Below are 24,717 nucleotides of genomic sequence, written 5' to 3' on the forward strand. Positions count from 1 at the left end.
CTCCACAGCCGGGAATTCCCGGGATGGAGACCCCCGGGATAGACCCCCCCCCATCACCGGGCACCCCCCGGGATGGAGACACGCACACACATGAGAATTCCCAGGATTGGACCCCCGGGATGGGGAACATCCCCCCCCCCCCGTCACCCCAGGGACCCCCGGGATGGAGCCTCTTCCCCCGGGAATTCCTGGGATGGAGACCCCCAGCACTGAGCCCCCCACCCGACAGCCGCGGGATGAAGATGTGCCACCCCCCCGGAACGCCCAGGATTGGGACCCCCGGGATGAGACCCCTCTCCCCCCCCCTCGGGCATCCCCCCGGATGGGCATTCCCGGGGCGGGGACCCCCCCACGGCCTCCCCCGGCTTGGGGACCCCCGGCCCCTCTTTTGGGGGTCCCCGGGACGGCCCCGCCCCGGCGGCACGTGCTCGGTGTCCCCCCTCACCCCCCCAACGGTCCGTGACGTCACGGGCGGGGCCGGACCGGGGAGAGCCCGGACCAGGTACGGACCGAGCGGGGAGCCCCGGGGGGTCGGGCCGGGGGTCCCGGGGCGTTCCCGGGCTGAGCCGGGACGGGGGCGGGGCCGTGCGGGGCTGTACCGGGCTGTTTCGGGCACTACCGGGATGGACCGGGGCGGGACCGGGCGGAACCGGCCCGTTACCGCCGGACCGGGCGCAGACGGGGCACTGCCGGGCTCTACCGGGCGGTACTGGGGCAGTACCGGGCCGAAACGCGCCGTCCCGGGGGCTGTTCCAGGCGCTACCGGGGCTCTACCGGGCGATACCCGCGTGGTACCGGCCACTACCGGGATGTACCGGGGCCGTCCCGGGCGCTAACGGAGCGGTACCGCGTTCTACCGGGTGTACCGGGGGAGTCCCGGGCCGTCCCGGTCTGTACTGGGGCCGTTCCGGGCGGTGCCGAGGCCATACTGGGCGGTATTGGGGACCTCCTGTCCCCGGGAGACCCCCGGGCCGGGCCGGGGTCCGATCCCTGCTCCCTCCGAGTGCCCCCGGGGCTTGGGCGGGTCCGGTCCCGCCGGCACCGCCCGCGGGGGTCAAAGCTCGGCTGAGGCAGCACACGCGTGTTCAGGCGTGTTCGGGCATGTTCCAGGGGGTGCTCACGTGTGTCAGGGCGAGGCCGTGCACGGGCAGGGGCTGCACGGTCACCCCCGGGGACCCCCCTTTTCCACCCCCATCACGGGGGTGTGATCCTGTGCAGATCCCATGTGGATCCCATGTGGATCCCATGTGATCCCGTGAGGTCCCATGCAGATCCCGTGTGATCCCGTGCAGATCCTGTGCAGATCCTGTGCAGATCCCATGTGATCCTGTGTGATCCTGTGCGATCCCGTGCAGATCCCATGTGGTCCCGTGCAGATCCCGTGTGATCCTGTGCAGATCCTGTGTGGATCCCGTGCAGATCCCGTGTGATCCCATGTGATCCCGTGTGATCCCGTGCAGATCCCGTGTGATCCCGTGCAGATCCCGTGCAGATCCCGTGTGATCCCGTGTGATCCCGTGCAGATCCCGTGTGATCCCATGCAGATCCCGTGTGATCCCATGTGATCCTGTGCAGATCCTGTGCAGATCCCGTGTGATCCCGTGTGATCCCGTGCAGATCCCGTGTCGCAGCCATGGAGGAGCCCCAGCCCTGGGCCCCCCTGAGCCCCTCAGACTTTGCGCAGCTGCAGAAGTACCTGGACTGTGAGTGGGGCCCTGCACACGCGTGTGTGCACCCGTGGGAGGGGGGCTGCGCATGCGTGTGGGGGCTCTGCACACGTGTGCACACACCAGGGGCAGCTGCACACGCGCACACAGTGGCTCCACACGCGTGTGTGACCCTCAGCAGCCTTGCACGTGTGTGTGGCCTCTCCTGTGTGCCAGCACACGCGTGTTCCCCTGTGCAGACGTGTCAGGGCACACGCGTGTGACCTCTCCCACGTCAGGGCACACGTGTGCCCAGCACACACATGTCAGCACACACATGTCAGCACACACACATGTCAGAGCACACGCGTGTCCCTGCCCTCAGACAGCAGCCGGAGGGTGCAGGACGTGCTGCAGGATTTCGGCACGGGGGGGGCTCTGGCTCAGCCCCATCAGGGCAAGGTGAGACCGGGGGGACCCCCGTGGGGGCGCGGGGGGGGTCGGGGGGTCACCCCCAGCCCCCCAACCCGGCTGTGCCCCCCCAGAGCCTCGACCTGGAGGGGTTCTCGCGGTTCCTGCGGAGGTACCTGGAGAGCGACGACGTCCCGGAGCCGCTGTGCCGGCGCCTCTTCGCCTCCTTCCAGAGCCAGGACGGTGAGGGGGGCTCGGGGGGCAGGGGGGGTGGGGGCCCGGGGGGGTTTTGGGGTCCCTGGGGGGCTCACGGGGTCCGTCCCCACAGGCAGCGACTGCGTCTCCCTGAGCGACGTCTCCTGCTACTTCTCCCTGCTGGGAGGGGGGACGCCCCGAGGACAAGCTGGAATGTGAGTGAGGGGTCCCGGGGGGTCTGGGGGGCCCCAAGGACAGGGGAGCCCAGATTTTGGGTCACCTCACCTGCTGTCTCCCCACAGTCTCCTTCAAGCTGTATGACAAGGACGGGAACGGGGTCCTGGACAGCTCGGTGAGCACCGGGGGGGCTTTGGGGGGACTGGGGAGGGGACTGGGGGGGCTCTGGGGGGACTGAGAGGGGGAGGGCTGTGGGCATTAGGATGCTGTTGAGGGGCTGTGGCAACTGGGGGGGGCTGTGAGGGGGGGTCTGTGGGTGTCGGGGGGCTGTGGGACCCCCCAGCTGTCGTTCCCCCCAGGAGGTGGATCGGATCATCACCCAGATGATGAGGGTGGCCCAGTACCTGGACTGGGATGTGACGGAGCTGAAGCCGGTGAGCGGGGCCGGGGGGGCTGTGTGGATTTGGGGGGACACCCCCCATCCCCTGCCCCTCCTCTGAGCGCCGTGTCCCCCAGATCCTGCAGGAGATGATGCGGGAGATCGACTACGACGGCAGCGGGACGGTGTCCCTGGGGCGAGTGGCTGCGGGGGGGGGTCACCAACATCCGCTGCTGGTGCTGCTGGGGCTCGAGGGGGTGAGTCTGGGGGGGGCCGAGGGGGACCCCCCGCCCGGGACCCCCCCCGAGTGCCCCCCGTGTGCCCCCAGGACATGAAGGACGATGGGCAGCACCTCTGGCGCCTGAAGCAGTTCTCACGTCCTGCCTTTTGCAACGTGTGCGAGGGGCTGCTCGTGGGGCTGAGGAAACAGGGGCTGCGCTGCTGCCGTGAGCAGGGTGGGGAGGGAGGGAGGGGATGGGAGGGGAGGGGATGGGATGGGAGGGGATGGGATGGTCCCACTGCTCGTGGGGCTGAGGAAACAGGGGCTGTGCTGCTGCCGTGAGCAGGGTGGGGTGGGAGGGGGAGGGAGGGATGGGATGGGGTGGATGGGGTGGGATGGGGTGGGATGGTCCCACTGCTTGTGGGGCTGAGGAAACAGGGGCTGCGCTGCTGCCGTGAGCAGGGTGGGGGGGGTGGGATGGGATGGGGTGGGAGGGAGGGGATGGGATGGGTGATGGGATGGGGGGATGGGATGGGGGGATGGGATGGGCTGGGCTGGGATGGGATGGGATGGGATGGGATGGGATGGGCTGGGGGTGGGAGGAGGGCCCAGCTCGCCAGCCCTGTCCCCCCAGTGTGCCGGTTCACGGTGCACGAGCGCTGCGCCCGCCGGGCCCCCCACAACTGCATCAGCACCTACGCCAAGAACCGCAGGGAGGCCGAGGTGAGTCCGCCTGTCCGTCCGTCTGTCCGGCTGGGCATCCTCCCACCCACCCACCTGGGCATCCACCCACCTGGGCATCCATCCATCCACCCATCCTGCTGGGGGTGACCCGGGCAGTGGGGTGGGGTGGGGTGGGGGTGGGTGGGTGGGGTGCCGAGGGGTGACCCCAGGGGTGACCTGGGGGGTCACCTGCAGGTCCAGGCCCACGTGTGGGTGAGGGGCGGCTGTGACGGTGCCAAGTGCAGGGAGTGCCAGAAGAAGATCCGGAGCTTCCAGAGCCTGACGGGGCTGAGCTGCGTGTGGTGCCACCGCAAGGTGGGGGGCCCGGGGTCCCAGTCCCCCCCAGCCACCCTGACCCCTGTCCCTGATCCACAGGGAGTGCCAGCCCCTTCCCCGTGCTGTCCCTGTGCTGTCCCCAGCCCTGTGCTGTCCCCACCCCTGTGCTGTCCCCATCCCTGTGCTGTCCCTATCCCTGTCCCCACGGTCCCCCTGCTGTCCTCATCGCTGTCCCCGTGGCCCCCCTGCTCCCTCTGTCCCCAGATCCATGAGGAGTGCCAGCCCCTCGTGCCCCCAGCCTGCGACTGTGGGGACCTGCGGGACCACGTCCTGCCCCCCGCCTCCATCTACCCCGTCCTGCTGGTGAGTGGGGTCCTGGGGGTGCTCCTGGGGCAGGGATGTGCCCCCCACTCCCCACCCGGCCCCCCTGAGCCGGTGTGGGGGTCCCAGGAGAGGCAGGACAGCCAGAGAGACAACGGTGGGATGCCAGTGGAGGAGACCCCCCAAGTGTTCACCACCCCTGAGGGGCAGGCGCTGCGGGTGAGCCACGACCCTCCTGCACCTCTGGGACCCCCCTGGGACCCCCATGGGCCCCCTTGAGTGCCCTCCATGTCTGCCCACCCCTGGGGCCAGGCTGACATCCCCTCTCCCCCAGGTCAGTCCCCCCCCCGACACCCACCCACTCCTCGTCTTCGTCAACCCCAAGAGTGGAGGGAAACAGGGGGAGAGGTAAAGGGGGGCTGGGGGGTCCTGGGGCTGCTCTGCACCCGGGGGGGGCCGGGATGGGGTGGGATGGGACAGGGATGGGGTCAAGGGATGGGATGGGATGGGATGGTTTGTGGGAACCAGGATGATGGTCAGACCATATTTCATTATGGTGGGGAGGGGGTGGCCGCCGGTCCCCCCAGCCCCCCCTGTCCTCCCCAAGCCCCCCCAGCTCCCCCTGTCCCCCCAGGGTGCTCCGGAAGTTCCAGTACCTGCTCAACCCCCGGCAGGTTTATAACCTGCAGAAGGGAGGCCCCATGCCCGGGTGAGTGGGGATGGGGACGGGGGGGCACTGGGGACCCGGGGGGGTCCCAGCCCGGCCCTGACCCCCTCCCTCCCAGGCTGGATTTCTTCCGGGACGTGCCGGATTTCCGTGTCCTGGTGTGCGGGGGGGACGGCACCGTGGGCTGGATCCTGGATGCCATCGGTGGGTGCTGCCCCCCCCTCGCTGGGCACTGCCCCCCCGACCCCCAGGCCCCTCCTCACCCCTCTTTCCTTGCAGACAAAGCCAACCTGCCCCGCCGGCCGCCCGTGGCCGTCCTGCCCCTGGGCACCGGCAACGACCTGGCCCGCTGCCTGCGCTGGGGGGGAGGTGAGAGGGGCGGGGCAGCCCGGGGACCCCCCCGTGCCCCCAGCCCCTGTCCCCCATCCCACACCCCCCCCCCGCAGGGTACGCGGGGCAGGACCTGGGCAGGATCCTGTGGGAGCTGAGGAGCAGCACCGTGGTGCAGATGGACCGGTGGGGGCTGGAGGTGCTGCCCCAGGACCCGGCGGCCCAGGGGGACCCGCTGCCCCAGGGCATCATCAACAACTACTTCTCCGTCGGGGTGGTGCGTGGGGAGGGGGTGGCCACCGGGGGGGGGCTGTGTGTCCCCCCCAGGCCCTCACTGTCCCCCCCGGGCCCCCCCAGGACGCCTCCATCGCCCACCGGTTCCACGTCATGCGGGAAAAGCACCCGGAGAAGTTCAACAGCAGGTGGGGGGGGACGGGGCCACTCCCCCGGTGTCCCTGTGGTGTCTCCTGTTCCCTTGGCATCCCCATCCCTGTGGTATCCTCATCCCCATCATGTCCCCGTGATGTCCCCCACCGTGTCCCTGTCCCCATCCCCCTGGTGTCCCCATCCCTGTCCCCTCCCTGTCCCCATCCCTGTCCCCATCCCCCTGGTGTCCCCATCCCTGTCCCATCCCTGGCCCCATCCCTGTCCCCTCCCTGTCCCCATCCCTGTCCCCTCCCTGTCCCCATCCCTGCCCTCCCAGGATGAAGAACAAGCTCTGGTACCTGGAATTCGCCACCTCAGAGACCCTTTTCTCCACCTGCAAGAGGCTCAAGGAGCACCTGAGTGTGGAGGTGGGAGGGGTCCCTGCCCCGGGGTGGGGGGCAGTTGGGGGGCTCTGCCTGGCCTGACCTGCCCCCCCCAGGTCGGCGGGACCCCCCTGGAGCTGGGGGGGTCCCTGGAGGGGCTGGCAGTGCTCAACATCCCCAGCACCCACGGGGGGTCCAACCTGTGGGGTGAGACCCGGCAGGCGAGGGGGCCCAGGGCAGCACAGCCCCCCAACGTCACCGACAGCGAGACCCTCCGGAGCTGCGTGCAGGGTGCGTGGGGGACCCCTGCCCAGAGCCGGGGGGGACACCACAGGGACAGGGGGATGGGGACACCACGGGGACAGGGGGATGGGGACACCACGGGGACAGGGGATGGGGATGGGGACACCACAGGGACAGGGGGATGGGAACACCATGGGGACCAGGTCAGAGATGCCATGGGGATGGGGACGATCTGGGGATGGGACCCCACAGGGATGGGGACAGGGATGTGATGGGGATGAGGGTGGGATGCCATGGGGATGCGACCCCACAGGGATGGGGACAGGGGATGGGACCCCACAGGGACGGGGACAGGGATGTCACAGGTATGAGGATGGGGATGAGTTGGGGATGGGGACAGGGGGTGGGGACCCCACAAGGACATGGTGGGGATGGGAATGAGGATGCCACGGGAATGGGGGCAAGGACATCATGGGGAAGGGGATGCCAAAGATCTGCCCCCATTGCCCTGCCCCCCCCGTGCCCCCAGACCTGGGTGACGGGCGGCTGGAGGTGGTGGGGCTGGAGGGGGTTCTGGAGATGGGGCAGATCTACACCGGGTTGAAGAGCGCGGGGACTCGCCTGGCGACCTGCTCCGAGCTCACCCTGAGGTGAGGGGGGTCCGGGGGGGCCCGGGGGGCTCTGGGGGGCTGGGGGGGGCTCAGGCCCCACAGTGACTGACCTGGGGGGGTTTGCAGGACACTGAAGGCCCTGCCCATGCAGGTCGATGGGGAGCCCTGGATGCAGCCGCCCTGCACGGTACGTGGACACCCCCCCATCCTCACTTGAGCCCCCCAGGGACCCCCGAGCGTGGGGAGCCCCCCCAGCCCCCCAGGCCCCCGCCCCAGCCTCTGTCTTGCAGATCAGGATCACCCACAAGAACCAGGTGCCCATGCTCATGGCTGCCACACCCCGGTCCTGCGGCGTCTTCGGCACCAAGAGGGGCTCCCTCGAGGCCTGAGGGGGCCGGGGGGGGCCGGGGGAGCCCCCCCGAGCTGTGCCCGGGCAGGGAACACAGGCCAACCCTGCCTACCCCCCTCCCCAGCAGGAGCAGGGGGCCGTGCCCCTCCCCTGCACCCAGGGGTGCTCAGAGCCCGGGAGTGCCGGGGGGGGCAGGGGTGGCTGCACGAAGCCCCCCAGGGTGCAGCGCAGTGGCCAGAGCCCCCCCTGCCCGGCCCCCCCGCTATTTATTCCCCCCCAGTTCCAAGTGCCTTTTGCAGGAATAAAGCTGGTGTTGTGACAAGCTCTGGTGCTGGTTGTGCCCCCCGGGACCCCCCCGGACCCCCCAGACACAGAACCAGGCGGAGGCACCGGCGCAGATGAGCCTTTAATCTTGGTGGCACCGAGGCCACGCGCCCCCCCCCACGGCCCGCGGCCCCCCCGGGTCTGGGGGCTCGGGCCAGGCAGGGGTGGCGCGGGGCGGGGGGGGGGTCCCTAGACGGTGTTCCCGCGGAGGAGGGGGCTGCTCTCGCCGCTCGGAGCCCCCCCGAAGGCCCGGTGCAGCAGCAGGCGGAGGGCGGGGCCGGGGGGCAGCCACCCCCGGGGCCGGGGGGCCGGGGGGGCCATGGCCAGCAGGGGGGTGTACTTGACTCGTCTGGGGGGGCACGGAGGGGGGCAGTGTTGGGGGGGCCGTGGAGGGGGGGCCCAGGTTGTGCCGGGGTGCCCCCCCCACCCCACGGTGTGTGTGTGTGTCCCCAGTGTCCCCCCCACCCCACTGTGTGTGTGTGTGTCCCCAGTGTCCCCCACACCCCACAGGGCCCCCCACCCCACTGTGTGTCCCCCCCACTCCCTGGAGCCCTCCACCCCATGGGGGGGTGTGTGTGTGTCCCCAAGTGTTCCCCCCGCCCCACAGAGCCCCCCACCCCACATGGTGTGTCCCCCAGTGTCCCCCCATCCCACAGAGCCCCCCACCCCACATGGTGTGTCCCCCAGTGTTCCCCCATCCCACAGAGCCCCCTGCCCCACGGTCTGTGTGTCCCCCCCCGTGTGTCCCCCTGATGCCCCCCTGACCTGTAGGTGTAGGTGGCCGTGCCCAGGGCAGCAGCGACGAGCACCAGCCCCACAAAAATCGTGGGGCTTCCCGAGGCCGGGGCAGCACCTGCGGGCAGGGACAGCTCAGCACCCCCGGCCCCCCAGGACCCCCCCACCCCAAGGGCCCCCGTCCCGCTCCCACCTCCGACGGCCACGCGGGTGCTGGCCACGGCCAGGCCGTTGCCGTTGGCCAGGGACACGTTGAGGCAGTAGAGGCCGGACTGGTTGAAGTCCTGGCGCAGCACGAGCTGGCAGCCGGGCGCGGGGGCCACGGCCGAGCACGTCTCCGTCTGCGCCGTCTGGCACTCGGGGTCGGCCACCACGGTGCACACCTCCTGGGGGAGGCTGCGGGGGCACGGGGGGGTCAGCCGGTGTGGACCCCCCACCCCAGCGCGGGGTCCCGCCCCGTCCCCCTGCCCCTGCTCACCTCCCCTCGCACGTCACCGTCAGCTCCACGCTGCTCCCGCTGCCCTCGGGCACCACCGGCACCACCTGCACGATGGCCACGCTCTCGATGCCCTCTGCAACCAAGGGGGCAGGGTGGGCTCAGCTGCCCCGCCCAGAGCCCCCCGAGCCCCCCGAGCCCCCGGCCCAGCACTCACGGACGATGTCGAGCTGCGTGGAGAAGGTGCCGTAGCGGTACAGGATGCAGCCGGTGGAGTCTGCGGCCGGTGCCTGGCGCTTCACCAGCACCAGCGGCGCGGCGCTGGCTCCAGTGGTGGCTCCGGTGGTGGCTCCAGCTGTGGCAGCAGCAAGGGATACAGCCGTGGCTCCCACAGTTGCTCCCACTGTTGCTCCAGCTGCGGCATCAACTGTGGCTTCGGCTGTGGCATCAACTGTTTCTTCAACTGTGGCATCAACCGTGACTACAACTGTGGCTCCAGCTGTGGCATCAACTGTGACTCCAGCTGTGGCTCCCACTGTGGCTTCGGCTGCAGGTCCAGCTGTGGCACCAGCTGTGGCACCAGCTGTGGCTCCGTCTGTCTCTGCATCTGCAGGAGAAGGGGCTGGGAGAGGCCGAGGGGACACCGAGCCCTGGGGAACCCCCCAGACACGTCCTGCCCCCCCCTGCCCAGGGCAGCACCCACCTGCAGCCATCGTTCCCTCCGAGGGCGCGGGGGCCACCGTGACCAGTGTGTCCCCTGCCGGGGCCACCGAGGTGGGGAGCAGGGGAGCCCCGGACACGGCGGGAGAGCCGGTCCCGGTGCCGCTCACGGCGGTGCTGAGCGCCAGGAGGGTGGGCTCGGTGCCAGCGGGGTCTGAGGGCTCAGTGCCAGCGGGGTCCGAGGGCTCGGTGCCAGTGGGGTCCGAGGGTTCGGTGCCAGCGGGGTCTGAGGGTTCAGTGCCAGTGGGATCTGAGGGCTCAGCTGCCGATCCCCCCGTGGGCTCCGCCGGCTCGATGGGGGCTGTGGGAGCTGCGGGCAGAGCGAGGGCTGGGGGTCACTCCTGTCGGGGAACACCCGTGGGACCCCCAGACCCGCCGTGCCCCCTTACCGGTGCTGGGCGCCCCGGTGGTGCCCTGCCCGCCCGGCGTGGTGCCCGCGGGCTGGGTGGGCGTGGGGCGCGCCGAGGGCGGGGGGCCCGTGGTGGGGTTGACGATGGGGGCGGCGGAGGTGCCGCAGGGGCTGAGGGGGATGGCGGCCTGCAGGGTCAGGCGGGCGTTGAAGGACCCGGCCTCCAGGTAGGTGTGGGTGACGGTGGGGCTGCGCGAGATGAGGGTCCCGCTCTGGTCCCCGAAGTCCCAGGAGTAGGCGATGTCGGCGTCGCGCAGGTACCGGCTGGGGTCGTGCAGCCGCACGGTGAAGGCCACGGCGCGGTTCCGCACGAAGCGCCCGTCGCCCGCCGCCACGTCCTGCACCTGCCTCACGTCCACCGCGAAGGGAACCTGGTCTGGGGGGGCACGGGGGGCTGTCGGTGGGGCCGTCACCGTCACCGGTTCTTGTCCCACCGCCCCGGTACCCGTCACCCCGACACCCACCGCCCTGGCACCCGCGACTCCACACCCGCAGCCCAGCACCCACCAGTGATGCTGAACTGAGTGCTGGCTCGGCCGATGGGGATGAACTTCTGACGGCCACGGTAATGGTAGACAACGACCTCCATGGTGTAGGAGCCGAGGGGGACCCCGGCCGTGCCCACCGTGAGCCGCGACGCCGCCCCATCCACCACCTGCCAGTAGCGCCCTGTGGGGTGGGGACGGGGGGTCAGCACCGCCTCAGGGCTTCCCCAGATCCTGGGGAGGGGGCTGGGGTCAGGGCCTCACCCCACGTCCACCAGACGTAGACGAATTTGCCCCTCTTGCCCCTGGGGAAGGGCTGCCCGTCGGGGAAGACGCCGCCCACGTCCTCGTCCGGCTGCTCTGGGAAGACGGGATCGCCCCGGGCCACGCGGGTGCCTGCGGGGAGCAGAGGGTGAGGGGCACAGGGAGGGGGTCCCGGGGCCAGGGGTGGGGGTCTGGGGTGGCCGCTGACCGTTGACGGTGCAGTTCTGGCTCCAGACGACGCGGCCGTCGGGCAGCACCGCCTGGGTGCCGGGGAAGCGCAGGGCGATGGAGAAGGTGGCGTCGGCGCCCGCCATGGTGGGAGCGTCGTTGCTGATGTCGAAGGTGACGTCGCCGCCTGCCCGGCACAGGGATGGGGGGCTCAGGGACGCGCCGAGACCCCCGCGGCCCCCCGGCCCCCCCGGGGCACCCACCTCGCCAGCAGTCGCGCATCCCCTCCTGCCACGGCCGGTACAGCCCCGCGTCCCAGCTCCGGAACGCCGCCGGCCGCCCGCTCCAGGCCCGGCTCCGCTCTCGGCTCCGGCCACCGGCTCCTGCGGGACGAGGGTGTTGCGGCACCCAGACCCCAGCCCAGCACCCCCGGCCCGCCGGGGAGCCCCCCCGGGCCGCGCTGCCCCCTCGGTGGGGTGTCCTCGGGGACCCCGGGCCATGTGACGGGGCTCGGGCCAAGCCCCACGCGGGGCAAAGCCCATCACATGCGCCCGGCGCCGCCTCCAAAGCCCTTTCATGTGACGCTCAGCTGAGCCGGCGCCGGCAGCCCCGGGCAGGGTGGGGTGGGCACCCCCCTCACAGCCCCCCACTCCCGGGGGCTGCCAGGTCCCCCCCGCTCCCCACTTTCGGTCTCCCCGTATGACCCCATTTGTAGGGGGCTTAAGGACCCCCCATGGCCCCACTGTCAGGGGTCTGCCGGCTCCCCCATGTCCCCCACTCTCAAGGGTCCAAAGGGTCCCCCCATGTCCCCCTACTCGCAGGGGCTGCTGGATTCCCCTCACAGACAAAGGGGGCCCCCATTTGTGGGCAGCACGGCATTGTGTGTCCCCCGTTCACAGAGGGATGGGGACCACCCTGTCCCACCCCGCTCCCCAAGGGCTGGAGGTCCCCCCTACATCTTGGAGAAGGACGAGGACCCCACAATGAGCTCCCCACAGCCCCCAAGGGGAGATAATTGGGGTGTAATCAGGATTTGGCTCCGGGGGGTTCTGCTCCCTTCGGTGTCCCCTGTAGCCCTCAGAGTGCCGGGATGGTCCCGTGTCGGGCTCTGGGTGCTCCCCAGACCCCCCAAACCCACACTTACGACGCTGAGCCGCAGCCAAGGCCAGGAGGGTCCCCAGGACCACGACCACCCTCAGCACCAACATGGTCCTTCTGTGTCGTCTCCCCCCACGCTCGGGCACCGCCGGGGTAGAGGCAAAGGGGTCGGGAATGGGGGGATTTAAAGGGGCTCTCATTTGCATAATCCCACCCAAAAAAAGGGGGGTCCTCCCAGCCCCTCCCCCGTGTGCTGCGTGGGGACACGTGTGTCCATGTGTGTGCGGCCCCGGTCACACGCTCCGGCCCTTCTCCGGGGGGGAGGGAGTGTGGGGGGACAGAGAGACCCCCCAGCCCGGGGAGGGGGTTTGGAGGTGCTGCCCCCCTGCTCTCAGCACCTGGTGGCCCCGGGGACGTGGATTTGGGGTCCACGGGGACCCTCCACCCACCCAGCTTAGGGGGGCCCTGGTGTGCAGGGTGGGGGGCACACGTGGGGAGACCCCCGACCTGACACACACAGAGGGGTCCCCATCCCACCGACATGGGAAGACCCCCACTCTGCACAGGCGGGGGGACCCCTAATCTGACACCCCATCCCACTGACACGGGGGGACCCCGATCTTTTCTGCTGGGGGTGTTTCCAGCGCCCACCCGGGACCCGCACCCCGGGGGGGTCCCACCCGCGCCCGGAGGGGTCCGTGTGCTTGGTGTGACCGCTCGTGCGGGACCGTGCCCGCGGGGCCGCGTGTGCGGGACAGACCCCGGAGAGCCCCGTGACCCCCCGCCCGGTGCTGCTGCCCCGTGTCCCCCCCCCACACACACACTGCTGCCACCCCCGCCCGTGGGGGTGATTCTGAGCCTGGCACGGGTTTCCTCCGGTGATCGGCCTCGCCCGGAACCCAGGGGGTCTCCGGGACGCCGTTCGGTGTCGGGGGACCCCACCGGGTCTCGGTCCCGGTCACTGTCACGGTCCCACTCCCGATCCCGCTCCCGGTCCCCCCCCCGCGCGCTCCCCCCGGGTCGGTATCGCTTTAAGGGATCTCCCGCGTCGGCGGTGACGTCACGCGAGTCCGACCAATGGGGCGTCGCGGGGGGCGTGGCCGGCGGAAGGCGGGAAGGGCGGGGGGCGGGGCCTCCCCCCGACAATTGTCGCGCGCGCGGGGGGGACGCGGCGGCCGCGCTCGGGAACCCGCGACCCCCAGGGACCCCCCCGGGACCCCCCACCCCCGGCACACCCCCAGGGACCCCCCGGGACCCCCCACCCCCGGCACACCCCTCGGGACACCCCTGGGACACCCCCCGGGACACCCCCCGGGACCCCCCACCCCCGACACACACCCCCGGACACCCCCTCCACCCCTGGACACCCCTGGGACACCCCCCGGGACCCCCTCACCCCCGGCACACCCCCCGGGACACCCCCTCCACCCCCGGGACCCCCCCACCTCCGGGACACCCCCCGGGACACCCCCACCCCCGGGACATCCTCCGGTACCCCCCCCCTCCGGTGACAGCCTCCTTCCCCCCGGGGACACCCCCCTGGGACCACCCCCGTACCCCCTCCCCTCCACCCTCTTCCTGTTCCCCCCCGGTGTATTCCCGGTTCCTCCAGGACCGGGACACCCCCTCCCTCCCCTAGACCCTCCTTTACCCCCCCGCGGGTCCCCCCCCGGGCCGCCCCTCCCGCGACCCCCCCATGGAGAACTTCCAGAAGGTGGAGAAGATCGGGGAGGGCACTTATGGGGTCGTGTACAAGGCCCGGAACAAGGTGACGGGGGAGGTGGTGGCACTCAAGAAGATCCGCCTGGACACGTGAGTAGGGGGTCTCGGGGGGGTCTGGGGGGCTCGGGGGTCCCGGGGCTCACCCCCCCCTTCCCACAGGGAGACCGAGGGCGTCCCCAGCACGGCCATCCGGGAGATCTCCCTGCTCAAGGAGCTCAACCACCCCAACATCGTCAAGTGAGTGGGGGCTGGGGGGAGCCCTGGGACCGTGGCTGTGAGGGGACCCCGGCTGTGGGGAGCCGTGGCCATGGGGACCCCCGTGGCCGTGGGGAGATGCAGGGAGCTGTGGCTGTGGGGTGGCCCCGTGGGGAGCTGAGGCCTTGGGACCCCCGTGCCTCTGGCTGTGACAGCCCCGTGGCCATGCCAAGCCCCCGGGGCTGGGGGGGGCCCTGTGGCCCAGGCTCTGCCCACCCCTCCCTCAGGCTCCTGGACGTGATCCACACGGAGAACAAGCTCTACCTGGTCTTCGAGTTCCTGCACCAGGACCTGAAGAAGTTCATGGACTCCTCGTCCCTCAGCGGCATCGCGCTGCCCCTCATCAAGGTGGGAGGGGGGCCAGGGTGTGGGGCCCTAAACCCCCCCAGGGTGACTCTGGGGTCCCTTGGTGTCCCCCAGGATGTGCCCAGGGGGTCCCTAAACCCCCCCAGGGTGACACCGGAGTGCCCCATGGCACATCCTGGGCCATCCCATCGTCGCCCTGGGGGCTGTGGGGACCCCCGGGCACGCCCCAGCTCACCCCGAGCGGGGGTCCCGGGGGGCTGAGCAGCCTGGGGGAGGGGTCCCGGCCCCGCTGACCCCCCCTGGCCCCGCAGAGTTACCTGTTCCAGCTGCTGCAGGGCCTGGCCTTCTGCCATGCCCACCGGGTGCTGCACCGCGACCTCAAACCGCAGAACCTGCTCATCAACGCCGACGGCGCCATCAAACTGGCCGACTTCGGGCTGGCCCGCGCCTTCGGGGTGCCCGTGCGCACCTACACCCACGAGGTGGGCGCCGGGGGGGCTCGGGGGGCGCTGGGGGGGTCAGGGGTGCTCACGGCGTCCCCCGGGTGTGGCAGGTGGTGACCCTGTGGTACCGAGCCCCCGAGATCCTGCTGGGCTGCAAGTACTACTCGACGGCCGTGGACATCTGGAGCCTGGGCTGCATCTTCGCTGAGATGGTGGGTGACACGGGGGTCCCCAGAGCCCCCCAGGCTGGTGCTGGGCCCCCCAGCGTGCTCAGAGCCCCCAGGATGACAGGGGGGTCCCCGGGAGTGTGCCCTGGGGGTCCCCCATACCCCCTCCCCCAGGGCGGTGCTGAGATCCCCTGGATGTGCCCCAGAGGGACTCTGGGGTCCCCCAGGGTGCTCAGACCACCCAGAGTGACTCTGGGGTTCCCCAGGATGCTCAGACCACCCCGAGGGACTCTGGGGTCCCCCAGGGTGCTCAGACCACCCAGAGTGACTCTGGGGTTCCCCAGGATGCTCAGACCACCCCAAGGGACTCTGGGGTCCCCCAGGATGCTCAGACCACCCAGAGTGACTCTGGGGTCCCCCAGGATGCTCAGACCACCCTGAGGGACTCTGGGGTTCCCCAGGGTGTGTCCTGGGGGTCCCCAGACCCCCCTGGTGTGACACTGGGGACCCCTGGGCTGTGCTCCCCCCACCCTGGGGGTCAGCCCAGTGGTTCCTGGGGTGCAGCCCTGACGTCAGCAGGGTGTGGGGTGACAAAGGGGCTTTGTGAGGGTCCGGGGGGGACATCATGTGAGCCCCCCCCGTGCCCACGTCACGCGGGGAACCACAGCCCCCGGAAATCCGGGACCGGGGGGTCACGAGGGGCTGGTGTGAGAGCTCACGGGGTGGGGGCCGCGTGTGACCCCCATCCCAGGGGCCAGACCTGCCCTGGTGCTGCACTGGGGGACAGCGAGGAGGAGGAGGGGGATGAAGGTGCTCAGCCCCCCCAGTGCTGGGCCCAGGGACCCCCAGGAGGGGCCGTGGCCATGCTGGGGGTGGAGCAGGGCCCGATGTGAGACCCCCTGTCCCTCTGGGGGTCCAGCTCTGCACAGGGGGGACTCCTGGGGGGGCTCAGAAGTGTATGGGGGGGCTCTGAAGTGTATGGGGGGGTAGGGGGTGGGAGAATGGGTGTCCCTGGGATGAGACCAAGGGTTTGGTGCCCAGGGGGTCCCCAGACCCCCCCAGTGTGACTCTGGGGTCCCTTGGGTGTGTCCTGAGCGTCCCCAGACCCTCCCCGGGTGACTCTGGTGCCCCCCAGGGTGCTCAGGCCCCCCCGAGGTGACTCTGGGGTCCCCCCCACCCCCTGCCCAGATCACCCGCCGTGCCCTGTTCCCGGGGGACTCAGAGATCGACCAACTCTTCCGGATTTTCCGCACCCTGGGGACCCCCGACGAGGCCGCCTGGCCGGGGGTCTCGGCCATGCCCGACTACAAGCCCAGCTTCCCCAAATGGGCCCGCCAGGACTTCGGCAAAGTGGTGCCTCCGCTGGACGAGGAGGGGCGGAAGCTGCTGGCGGTGAGTGAGGGGCTCAGGGCGGTGGGGGGGGCGTGCGGGACCCCCCAACCGCCCCCTCACCCCCTTTCCTCCCCCAGCAAATGCTGCACTACGACCCCAACAAGAGGATCTCTGCCAAGGCGGCGCTGGGACACCCCTTTTTCCAGGATGTCACCCGAGCTGTCCCCCACCTGCGCCTCTGAGAGCCCCCCCACCCCAGGGGTCCCCCCAGGGCAGAACCAGACCCCCCCCACCGGGACAGGGGGGGTCCCAAGGCCCGTCCTGCTCCGCCCCCACAGCACCCAGGGGGCCCCCCCCAACCTGGACTCTTGGCACTTAATGGCCCCTCTGGGGGGGTCTCTGGGACCAGCACGGGGGGGGCTGAGCACCTTTGTGTCCCCCCCCATCCTCCTCGCTGTCCCCAAGCTCGGTGCTATGGGGGGGTCTGTCCCTCCCTCACCTCAGCCCCGTGGGGGTGGGACATTGGTTTCACCCCGGGGGACTCCCACTGATGGGGACTCCCCCTTGTCCCCCCCTGGGCCCCCGCCCCCCCCTCGGGGGCCCTGCTGCCCCTCCCCTCCCCCCTCATGGGTTTTTTTTGTAACTTCTGCAAATTTTCGTAGCAAAATGTCGAACTTGGCGTGTGGTGCCTGCAAGGGGGGGCGGGGGGGATTTCGGGGGGGGACCGTGTCACCGTCGCCCCCTGATCTGTCACATCACTCCCCCATTGCCCCTCTGCCCGTGGGGCCCCCCAAATGGCACCCAGACCTTCCCCCCGTTCCCCTGTCTGTCTCCCCGTCCCCACGATGTGCCCCTGTAGGGCTCCCCTGTAGGGTCCCCCCGTAGGCCCCCCCGTGTCCCCTTTGCCCCCCAAACACCCACTTGTCCCCCCAGCCCCGGGGGCACCCTAGGCCACGCCCCCGTGCGCCCTGGAGCGTCGCGATTGGCCAGCCGTGGGCCCGCCCCCCAGCCATGGGCGGGGCCCTCATGGGTCGCGGCTTCCGGCGGCCCTTCCTGTCAGTCACGGAAACCACCTCCTGTGATTGGGCGAGGCTGCAGCTCCCCGCGTTCTCATTGGCTGCTGGCCCTCCCTAGGTCCGCCCCGTTAGGTCACCTTATTTGTTGTCGGCTCCGCGCCCCCTGCGCGGCTCCATTGGTCCCAAGCCGCGTCACTCAGCCTAAGCCCCGCCACCTCATGACGCTCCCTCCCTTCTTATTGGCCGTTTCCCTGCCCATTACCCCGCTCACCGCCGCCCATTTGCCAAGCCGCACGGGGGCGGGGCGCCATGCCCTGGCCCGTCCTCCCATTGGCGCGGCGCGGAGGCGGGTGCGGCGCTGATTGGCTGTGGCGCCGCTCGGTCCCGCCCGCGGCAGCAGGGTTTGGTTGAGCGCTGTTTGTGCGCTCGGGGCCGCGCCGGGAGCGACCGGAGGTACCGGGGGGGGCACCGGGAGGGGGGGGCACCGGGGGGCGGCACCGCCGGGACGGCGCCGGGAGCGGGGGGGGCACGGCGGGGCGGGAGCGCGGGCACGGGCGGGCCCCGGGGACATGGGGGAGGTTGGGGGGGCGCCACCCCCCGGGCGGGGTTTGGGGGAGAACTGGGGGGGCCGGGACCCCCCTCCCGGAGCTGTCGCGGGGTCGGGGCCGGGGCCGGGTCCGGGTCCTCCCCGTGGGGGGCGGGCGGTGCCCCGCTATGGGGGTTTTACCCCCCTCCCCGCTATGGGGTGTTTCCCCCTCCCCAGTACGGGGGTCGTTACCCCCCCTCCCGTTATGGGGTCTCTACCCCGTTATGGGGGTGTTTAGCCCGTTTTTGGGGCGCTTCTCCCCACACTTGGCCGGTTCTGGGCCTCCCTTCCCCGGCCCGGGCAGAGGCACCGGGAACCCCCCGGCCCCTCTCCGGGAGAGGGGTCCGGGTTGGGCTGTGGGACCCCCCGTGTTTGGGGCCGGTGCCAGTCCCGGTAGGAATTCCCGGTGTGGGATTGGCTGCTCCAGGAGTTTGGGGGTGAATCACGGACAGGGAGACACCCCCATTCCCCCCCGGCTCCTGCCCCATCCCTGCGCTGGGGGGGCTCCTCTGGGGGGGCTGGGGGAGGCCTCGACTCCTTCCCTGCCGGGTGCTCATCCCTCCTCCCAGTCCCTGCCCTGGAGCTGGGGATCTGAACTGGGGCTCCCCTAGAATTTGGGAACCCTCAGAGCTGAGGCTCCCCCCAAGTCGGGTTCTTCCAGAATGGGGGTCCCTGGGTGCCTTCACCCTGAGCTGGGGCTCCCTGGGCCTCTCCTGCTCCCCTGAGGCTCCCCTGAGCCCCAGGGTGCTCCCTGTCCCCGGGTGCTCCCCGTCCCCCAGGATGGTCCCTGTCCCTGGAATGTGGGTCTCCAGCAGCACAAACCCCCCAGAGCCATCAGGACACGGAGGTGCCTGGCCCTTCCTGGAGCAGCACATCCATGGATTCTGTCCCCTGGATCTCTCTGTGAGGATGAGGATCCTCTCCAGGGGCCCTGGGCATGTTGTTGGATTGGGGAGGGACGGTGGGGCCGGGTGGTCTCTGTGCCCGAGGGGTTGGGGGACAGCCAGGGCTCGGGCAGATCCCTGGAGCTGGGGCAAGATCCCGGAGTGTCACTGGGGAGGGGTCCCAGCATTTCAATAATGAGGGGTCCTAGTGTTTGATTAGGGAGGAACCCCAGGGTTCCACTGAGGAAGGATCCCGGTGTTTTGTTAAGGAAAGATCCCAGTGTTCCACTGAGGAGGGGTCCCGGTGTCTTGTTGGGGAAGGATCCCATTTTTTCATTACAGATGGATCCCAGTGTTTGATTAGGGAGTGACCCCAGTATTCCATTGGGAGTGATCCCAGTGTTCCATTGGGAAGTGATCCCAGTATTCCATTGGGAAGTGGTCCCAGTGTTCCATTAGGGAGGGATCCCAGGGTTTCCCTCCCCCAGAGTGCCCATCAGTCCCTCACAGCCGAGTCCTGACTCCGCTGTCCCGACCCTGTGGCCAAGGCCGGGCTCCCCCCGGGCCCCCTGGCACTGCTGGGGCTGATCCTGGTGGTCCCTGTGGCCACCCCAGCACTGCTGGGGCCAGTCCTGGTGGTCCCAGCCCCACGTGGCTCCGTCAGGGCGCGGTTGGGCCACAGGAACAGCCCGGGTGGCAACAGGAAAAGCCGTTACTGGCCGGGCTGTCGCAATCCCAGTGACGGGCTGTCCCGGCTCTGTCCCAGCTCCGTCCCAGCTCCATCCCGGCTCTGTCCCGGCTCTGTCCCAGCTCTGTCCCAGCTCCGTCCCAGCTCCATCCCGGCTCTGTCCCGGCTCTGTCCCAGCTCTGTCCCAGCTCCATCCCGGCTCTGTCCCGGCTCTGTCCCAGCTCCATCCCGGCTCTGTCTCGGCTCTGTCCCAGCTCCATCCCGGCTCTGTCCCGGCTCTGTCCCGGCTCTGTCCCGGCTCTGTCCCAGCTCTGTCCCGGCTCTGTCCCAGCTCCATCCGGCTCCATCCCGGCTCTGTCCCCGGCTCTGTCCCGGCTCCGTCCCAGCTCTGTCCCGGCTCTGTCCCGGCTCTGTCCCAGCTCCATCCCAGCTCTGTCCCAGCTCTGTCCCAGCTCTGTCCCAGCTCCGTCCCAGCTCCATCCCAGCTCTGTCCCAGCTCTGTCCCGGCTCTGTCCCGGCTCTGTCCCGGCTCCGTCCCGGCTCAGTCCCCTTTGGGAAGGGCTGCACCAGGCAGTATTTTGGGGGAGCTGGAGCGAGGCCCCTCGGGATCCCTGTGGCTCGGCACAGCCCTGGTTGATCCATTGTCAGGGCAAGATCCCAGTGTCCCATTGAGGAGAGATGCCAGTGTTCCATTGAGGAGAGATGCCAGTGTTCCATTGAGGAGAGATGCCAGTGTCCCGTTGAGGAAAGATCCCAATGCTTTGATGAGGAGTGATCCTGGTGTTTCGTTGTGGAGGGATCCCAGTGTTCCATTGAGAAGGGATCCCAGTGTTTCATCAGGGAAGGATCCAGTGTTTTGGCAAGGATGGATCCGAGCGTTCCGTCAAGGTGTGATCACAGTATTCCATTAGAGAGGGTTCCCAGTGTTCCATTCAGGAGGCATCCAGTGCTCCAGCAGCCAGGGAGAGCAGGGTTGGTATCCCCACGTGCTGCCCCGTTCCGTGGATCCAGCAGCTGACAGCACAGGAACACCCGAAATGGCAGCAGAACCCCTGGGATTGGGGTGTGGGCACCTTCCACCTGGAACTGGGATGTTCTGGTGGGAACTGATGGGTCTGGTGGCCCAAAAAATCCAAGTTCCCTCTGAGGGAATCCGAGTCTGGGGGATTGTGTCTCCCATGATCCCTCAGAGGATCCCTGGGGTCTCCTGGATCCGTGTGGCCAACAGGGGTGGGGATGGACACGTCCTGGAGCATTGGCTCCATCCAGAGCTGGATGGGGCCATCCAGCCCCAGGTGTGAGAAGAGCTGAAGCCTCCAGGAAACCAGGGGCTCCAGGAGGTGTCCAGGGGCTCCAGGAGGTGTCCAGGGGCTCTGAGGGGAGCAGTGGGGAAGGGCTGGCTCCGTCCTGGAGCTACCCTTGGAGCAGGGGGGAGGAGGAAGCTCCCACCTCCCCGTGGAGGAGGAGGAGGAGCCCCCCCGGTGCTGGAGTCCACAGAAAGCCGGGATCCACCGGAACCCAGAGGTCCTGGAAAAAGTGCTTTGGGGGTTGTAGCATTGCCTGTGCCTCGGGAAGTGATGTGTGGAGGAGTTCGTGTTCCCAGGGCTCTGCCGGGCCTTGGGTGGGAACAGCACAACCCCCTTCTCCGGGATAGCCGGGTTGGATCCTTGCTGGGGTTGGAGTTGTTTCCTGCTGGGATCCGGCTGGATCCCTGCTCCCGGGAAGGGGAACTGGCCACGAACAACTTTCTGCTGGGCTGGTCTCCGATCCCTGCCCTGGCCCCGCCAGAGTCTGCTGCGGGCTCGGCACGGAGCATTCCTGGGCACAGCGCGGTTAGATCCCGAGACAAACACAATCCCGGCAGGAATTCCTCCTGCCCGGTGACCCCGGCGCTCCCGGTTGGTCTCCGAGTGCCCCTCCCAGAGCCGCGTCCTTCCGGGCGCTGGCAGGGAATGTGCTCCATCCCAGGGGTTGTGCTCCATCCCGGGGGATGTGCAGGGGTTGTGCTCCATCCCGGGGGATGTGCAGGGGTTGTGCTCCATCCCGGGGGGATGTGCAGGGGTTGTGCTCCATCCCGGGGGATGTGCAGGGGTTGTCCTCCATCCCGGGGGATGTGCAGGGGTTGTGCTGTGCAGGGGTTGTGCTCCATCCCGGGGGGATGTGCTCTGCACCCCGACCTGGGCAGCCCCATCAGCCCCTGCTGCTCCAGTCGGGAGTGGAAAACAAAGCAAAACCGGGGAGAAATAAACAAAAAAAAAAACCAAACCAGGGCGGGGGGACGTTTGGGAAGAGCCGGGGAGTTTTCCCAAGCCTCTTCCCGGCCGGCAGCCGGAGCCACTGTGGCATCTCCCGGGCCTGGAGCCGCTGTCCTGCCGCCCCTTCCCGGCTCCGGCGTGTCCCGGCTGGGGCTGCTCGGGGAGCGGGAGGAGTGCTGACTCACTCCCAGCCTCCTCGGCTGCCGGATCCCGGCGGCCTGCCTCCCAGATTAGCTCCTTCCCACCCAGCTGCTCCAGGAAATCCCTCGGGAATTGGAGCTCGGGGAGCGCGGGCCGTGGCGGGCGAGTCCCTGCCACGTGCCGGGGGAGCCCCCGGGGAGGGGGGGAGACCCCCGGGGACGGATCCGTGGGGATGATCCCCCCCTGGGGGAACGTTGTGCTGAGGGATCTCCCCTTCTCCCCCCAGGAGAGCCGAGGGATCGGTGCCTTCCCAGCCCTCCAGTGGGTCCGGCAGCACTGGGGCCATGACGAGCCGTGGGGCCGCCAGGCCCAACGGGCAGTCCCAGGCCAGTAAGATCTGCCAGTTCAAACTGGTGCTGCTGGGAGAGTCGGCCGTGGGCAAGTCCAGCCTGGTGCTGCGCTTCGTGAAGGGGCAGTTCCACGAGTACCAGGAGAGCACCATCGGGGGTGAGTCCCCGCTGAACACGAGCCCAGGCTGCCGACCCCTCCCGGGACACGAGCGGGGGCGCAGGGGGGGCTCCCCGGAGGACCTGGGATGCGGGGAAGGACCTGGGGTGCAGGGGCGGCCCCCCCGGCCGTCACTGACCCCCCCCTCCCGGCAGCGGCGTTCCTGACCCAGTCCGTGTGCCTGGACGACACGACGGTGAAGTTCGAGATCTGGGACACGGCGGGGCAGGAGCGCTACCACAGCCTGGCCCCCATGTACTACCGGGGCGCCCAGGCCGCCATCGTGGTCTACGACATCACCAACCAGGTGGGGCAGGGGCTGGGGGGGGCCTGCGTCCCCACGGGGGTGGGGATCGTCCCTGAACTCCCAGCTCTGCCGCAGGAAACGTTCGCGCGGGCGAAGACATGGGTGAAGGAGCTGCAGAGACAGGCCAGCCCCAGCATCGTCATCGCCCTGGCCGGCAACAAGGCCGACCTGGCAGCAAACGCATGGTGGAGTACGAGGTGAGGGGCCTCCTGGGGGGGCCGGGGGGCTCCCGGGGCCGGGAGGGGCCGGGGCTGACGGTCCCGTCCGTGCAGGAGGCGCAGGCGTACGCGGACGACAACAGCCTGTTGTTCATGGAGACGTCGGCCAAGACAGCCATGAATGTGAACGACCTCTTCCTGGCCATCGGTGAGGCTCCCCGGGGGCACGGGGGGGGGATTGTCCCACCCCCAATGGGCTTCTTGAGAAGCTGAGCAGGGCAGGGGGGTGTGCCAGGGCTGGGAGGGAGCAGCGCAAAGGGAAGGGGCTCCTTCTCACTGGGAAGGGCCCAGCTGGAGAAAAGGAGGCTCAGGGGGGACCTTCTCACTCTCCACAACCCCCTGACAGGAGGGGGGAGCTGGGGGGGGTCGGGCTCTGCTCCCAGGGAACAAGGGACAGGACAAGAGGGAACGGCCTCCAGCTGTGCCAGGGGAGGGTCAGGCTGGACATCAGGAGGAATTTCTGCATGGAAAGGGTGCTCAGGCCTTGGCAGGGGCTGCCCAGGGAGGTTTGGAGTCCTCACCCCTGGAGGTGTCCCAGGAAGGCCTGGCTGTGGCACTCAGTGCTCTGGGCTGGGGGACAGGGTGGGCATCGGGCACAGGGGGGATCCATGGCTGGGAGGGCTTTTCCCAACCTCAGGGATTGTGGGATTCTGTGCTGAGGTGACTCAGCCGGGTCGCCCCTCCCAGTCCCACCTCCCAGCCCCACCTCCCGTGTCCCCCCTCCAGCCAAGAAGCTGCCAAAGAACGAGCCCCAGAGCACGAGCGGCGCCGGGGGCCGGAGCCGGGGCGTGGACCTGCACGAGCAGAGCCAGCAGAACAGGAGCCAGTGCTGTAGCAACTGAGCCAAGATCCCACCTCCATCCCCGTCCACGCCGCACCTCCGCCCCGGCCCCGAGACCCCCGAACCAGGACCCTCCCAGAGCTCCTCTAACTGCACTTTTTAATGCTTCGAAGCCACCACTCAGCTCCCAATCCCACCTGGCACCCGATCCCACCCCCCACCCACCACCCCGGAGGCAGCGGAGCCAGATCAGCTGGGACTTGACTCCTGAGAAACAGCGAACTCTTCTTCACTTTGTATTATAGGTGCAAATAGCGCCCTAACGCTCGGATTCCTCCCTCCATCTCCCCCTCTCCCCCTCCCTCTCTGCTTTGGGAAATCTGGGTTCCCCAAACTGCCCCCTCCTGCCTCCACCCCGGTGTGGGGGGTCCCCGGGGGCGGCAGCACCGACCTCGTCGCGCCGAACCGGCCGGAACCAGGGCCCTCCGGAGCCGAGGGGCTTTTCCAGGGGGTCTGGCACGGATTTCTCCGGAGGTTTTATTGTTTTCTCCCCCCTCCTCTCTCCCGTTGGGCTGTCGGGGAGAGGGAAGCTGCAGTGTCCTTCATTTCTCCCGAGGTGGCCTTTTTGATGGAAGATTGGAAGTGCCTGGGGACTCTTTTTGGGAGGGGGGCAGTGGGTTCCTGTCGGACCCCGAGCGCTGCAGGGGACCCCTCCCCAGGGCCCGCCCTCGCTCCGCTGTGTTATGGCTCTGTGGGGACATCCCCACGGTCACCCCGGCTGTGGCCACCCCACAGTGGTGTCCCCATGGTCACCCCGGCTGTGGCCACCGTGTCCCCCTGGTGATCCTGGCTGTGGTGGCCCCCCAGGTGCCCGCAGTGATCCCACCCACGGGTGACATCCCCCCAGTGATGCTGGTGGCCACCCCACAGGTGACGTGATCCCAGCTGTGGCTGCCCCACGGGCGACGTCCCCCTGCTCATCCTGACCTCGGTGACCTTGGCCACGGCCACCCCACAGGCTGTCCCCTGCTCCTGGTGATCCCAACCCACATCCACGTCCCCCTGGTGCTCCCACCCATCTCCACGGTTTGTCCTGGTCCTGGTTTGCACTTTAGTGGTGAAATGTCCTGTTGAGACTCACCTCGGTTCTGTTCGTGTGGCCGGGGGGTGCCG

At 69.7% G+C, this 24,717-nt stretch overlaps 4 protein-coding genes across 4 annotated transcripts; 3 read left to right on the forward strand and 1 right to left on the reverse strand.

Annotated features, from left to right (window-relative positions):
* Nucleotides 1-1,575: 1,575 nt before the first annotated feature.
* On the forward strand, nucleotides 1,576-7,619 carry DGKA (diacylglycerol kinase alpha). The gene is given in 24 exon segments (XM_051773496.1): nucleotides 1,576-1,703; nucleotides 2,032-2,108; nucleotides 2,192-2,300; nucleotides 2,386-2,435; nucleotides 2,437-2,467; nucleotides 2,555-2,604; nucleotides 2,789-2,863; nucleotides 2,946-3,065; nucleotides 3,137-3,254; nucleotides 3,663-3,751; nucleotides 3,947-4,066; nucleotides 4,292-4,390; nucleotides 4,478-4,567; nucleotides 4,683-4,756; nucleotides 4,983-5,057; nucleotides 5,134-5,219; nucleotides 5,295-5,384; nucleotides 5,462-5,622; nucleotides 5,703-5,767; nucleotides 6,049-6,139; nucleotides 6,211-6,385; nucleotides 6,867-6,987; nucleotides 7,075-7,135; nucleotides 7,239-7,619. Coding segments are annotated over 24 exon segments (2,196 nt in total). The 5' UTR covers nucleotides 1,576-1,633; the 3' UTR covers nucleotides 7,338-7,619.
* A 106-nt stretch (nucleotides 7,620-7,725) lies between these two features.
* On the reverse strand, nucleotides 7,726-12,458 carry PMEL (premelanosome protein). The gene is made up of 12 exons (XM_051773495.1): nucleotides 11,983-12,458; nucleotides 11,102-11,221; nucleotides 10,879-11,025; nucleotides 10,671-10,802; nucleotides 10,429-10,590; nucleotides 9,902-10,297; nucleotides 9,496-9,822; nucleotides 9,010-9,399; nucleotides 8,835-8,928; nucleotides 8,550-8,752; nucleotides 8,387-8,474; nucleotides 7,726-7,970 (listed from the first exon to the last, which is right to left on the reverse strand). The coding sequence occupies exons 1-12, from the start codon at nucleotides 12,140-12,142 to the stop codon at nucleotides 7,811-7,813; spliced, it is 2,379 nt and encodes a 792-aa protein (XP_051629455.1). The 5' UTR covers nucleotides 12,143-12,458; the 3' UTR covers nucleotides 7,726-7,810.
* Nucleotides 12,459-13,461: 1,003 nt separating this feature from the next.
* CDK2 (cyclin dependent kinase 2) lies at nucleotides 13,462-16,786 on the forward strand. Its single transcript, XM_051773531.1, has 7 exons — nucleotides 13,462-13,748; nucleotides 13,818-13,895; nucleotides 14,141-14,261; nucleotides 14,531-14,701; nucleotides 14,773-14,874; nucleotides 16,018-16,221; nucleotides 16,299-16,786. Exons 1-7 carry the CDS (start codon nucleotides 13,633-13,635, stop codon nucleotides 16,401-16,403), a joined length of 897 nt encoding a protein of 298 aa, XP_051629491.1. The 5' UTR covers nucleotides 13,462-13,632; the 3' UTR covers nucleotides 16,404-16,786.
* Nucleotides 16,787-17,537: 751 nt separating this feature from the next.
* On the forward strand, nucleotides 17,538-23,867 carry RAB5B (RAB5B, member RAS oncogene family). The gene is given in 7 exon segments (XM_051773534.1): nucleotides 17,538-17,630; nucleotides 22,018-22,238; nucleotides 22,394-22,545; nucleotides 22,621-22,714; nucleotides 22,717-22,742; nucleotides 22,818-22,911; nucleotides 23,490-23,867. Coding segments are annotated over 6 exon segments (645 nt in total). The 5' UTR covers nucleotides 17,538-17,630; nucleotides 22,018-22,075; the 3' UTR covers nucleotides 23,606-23,867.
* The last annotated feature ends 850 nt before the right edge of the window (nucleotides 23,868-24,717 follow it).

Source organism: Manacus candei, unplaced genomic scaffold, assembly GCF_025592945.1.
Source record: "Manacus candei isolate 608988 ecotype Guabito, Panama unplaced genomic scaffold, ASM2559294v1 h1tg000170l, whole genome shotgun sequence".
NCBI classification, from domain to species: domain Eukaryota; kingdom Metazoa; phylum Chordata; class Aves; order Passeriformes; family Pipridae; genus Manacus; species Manacus candei.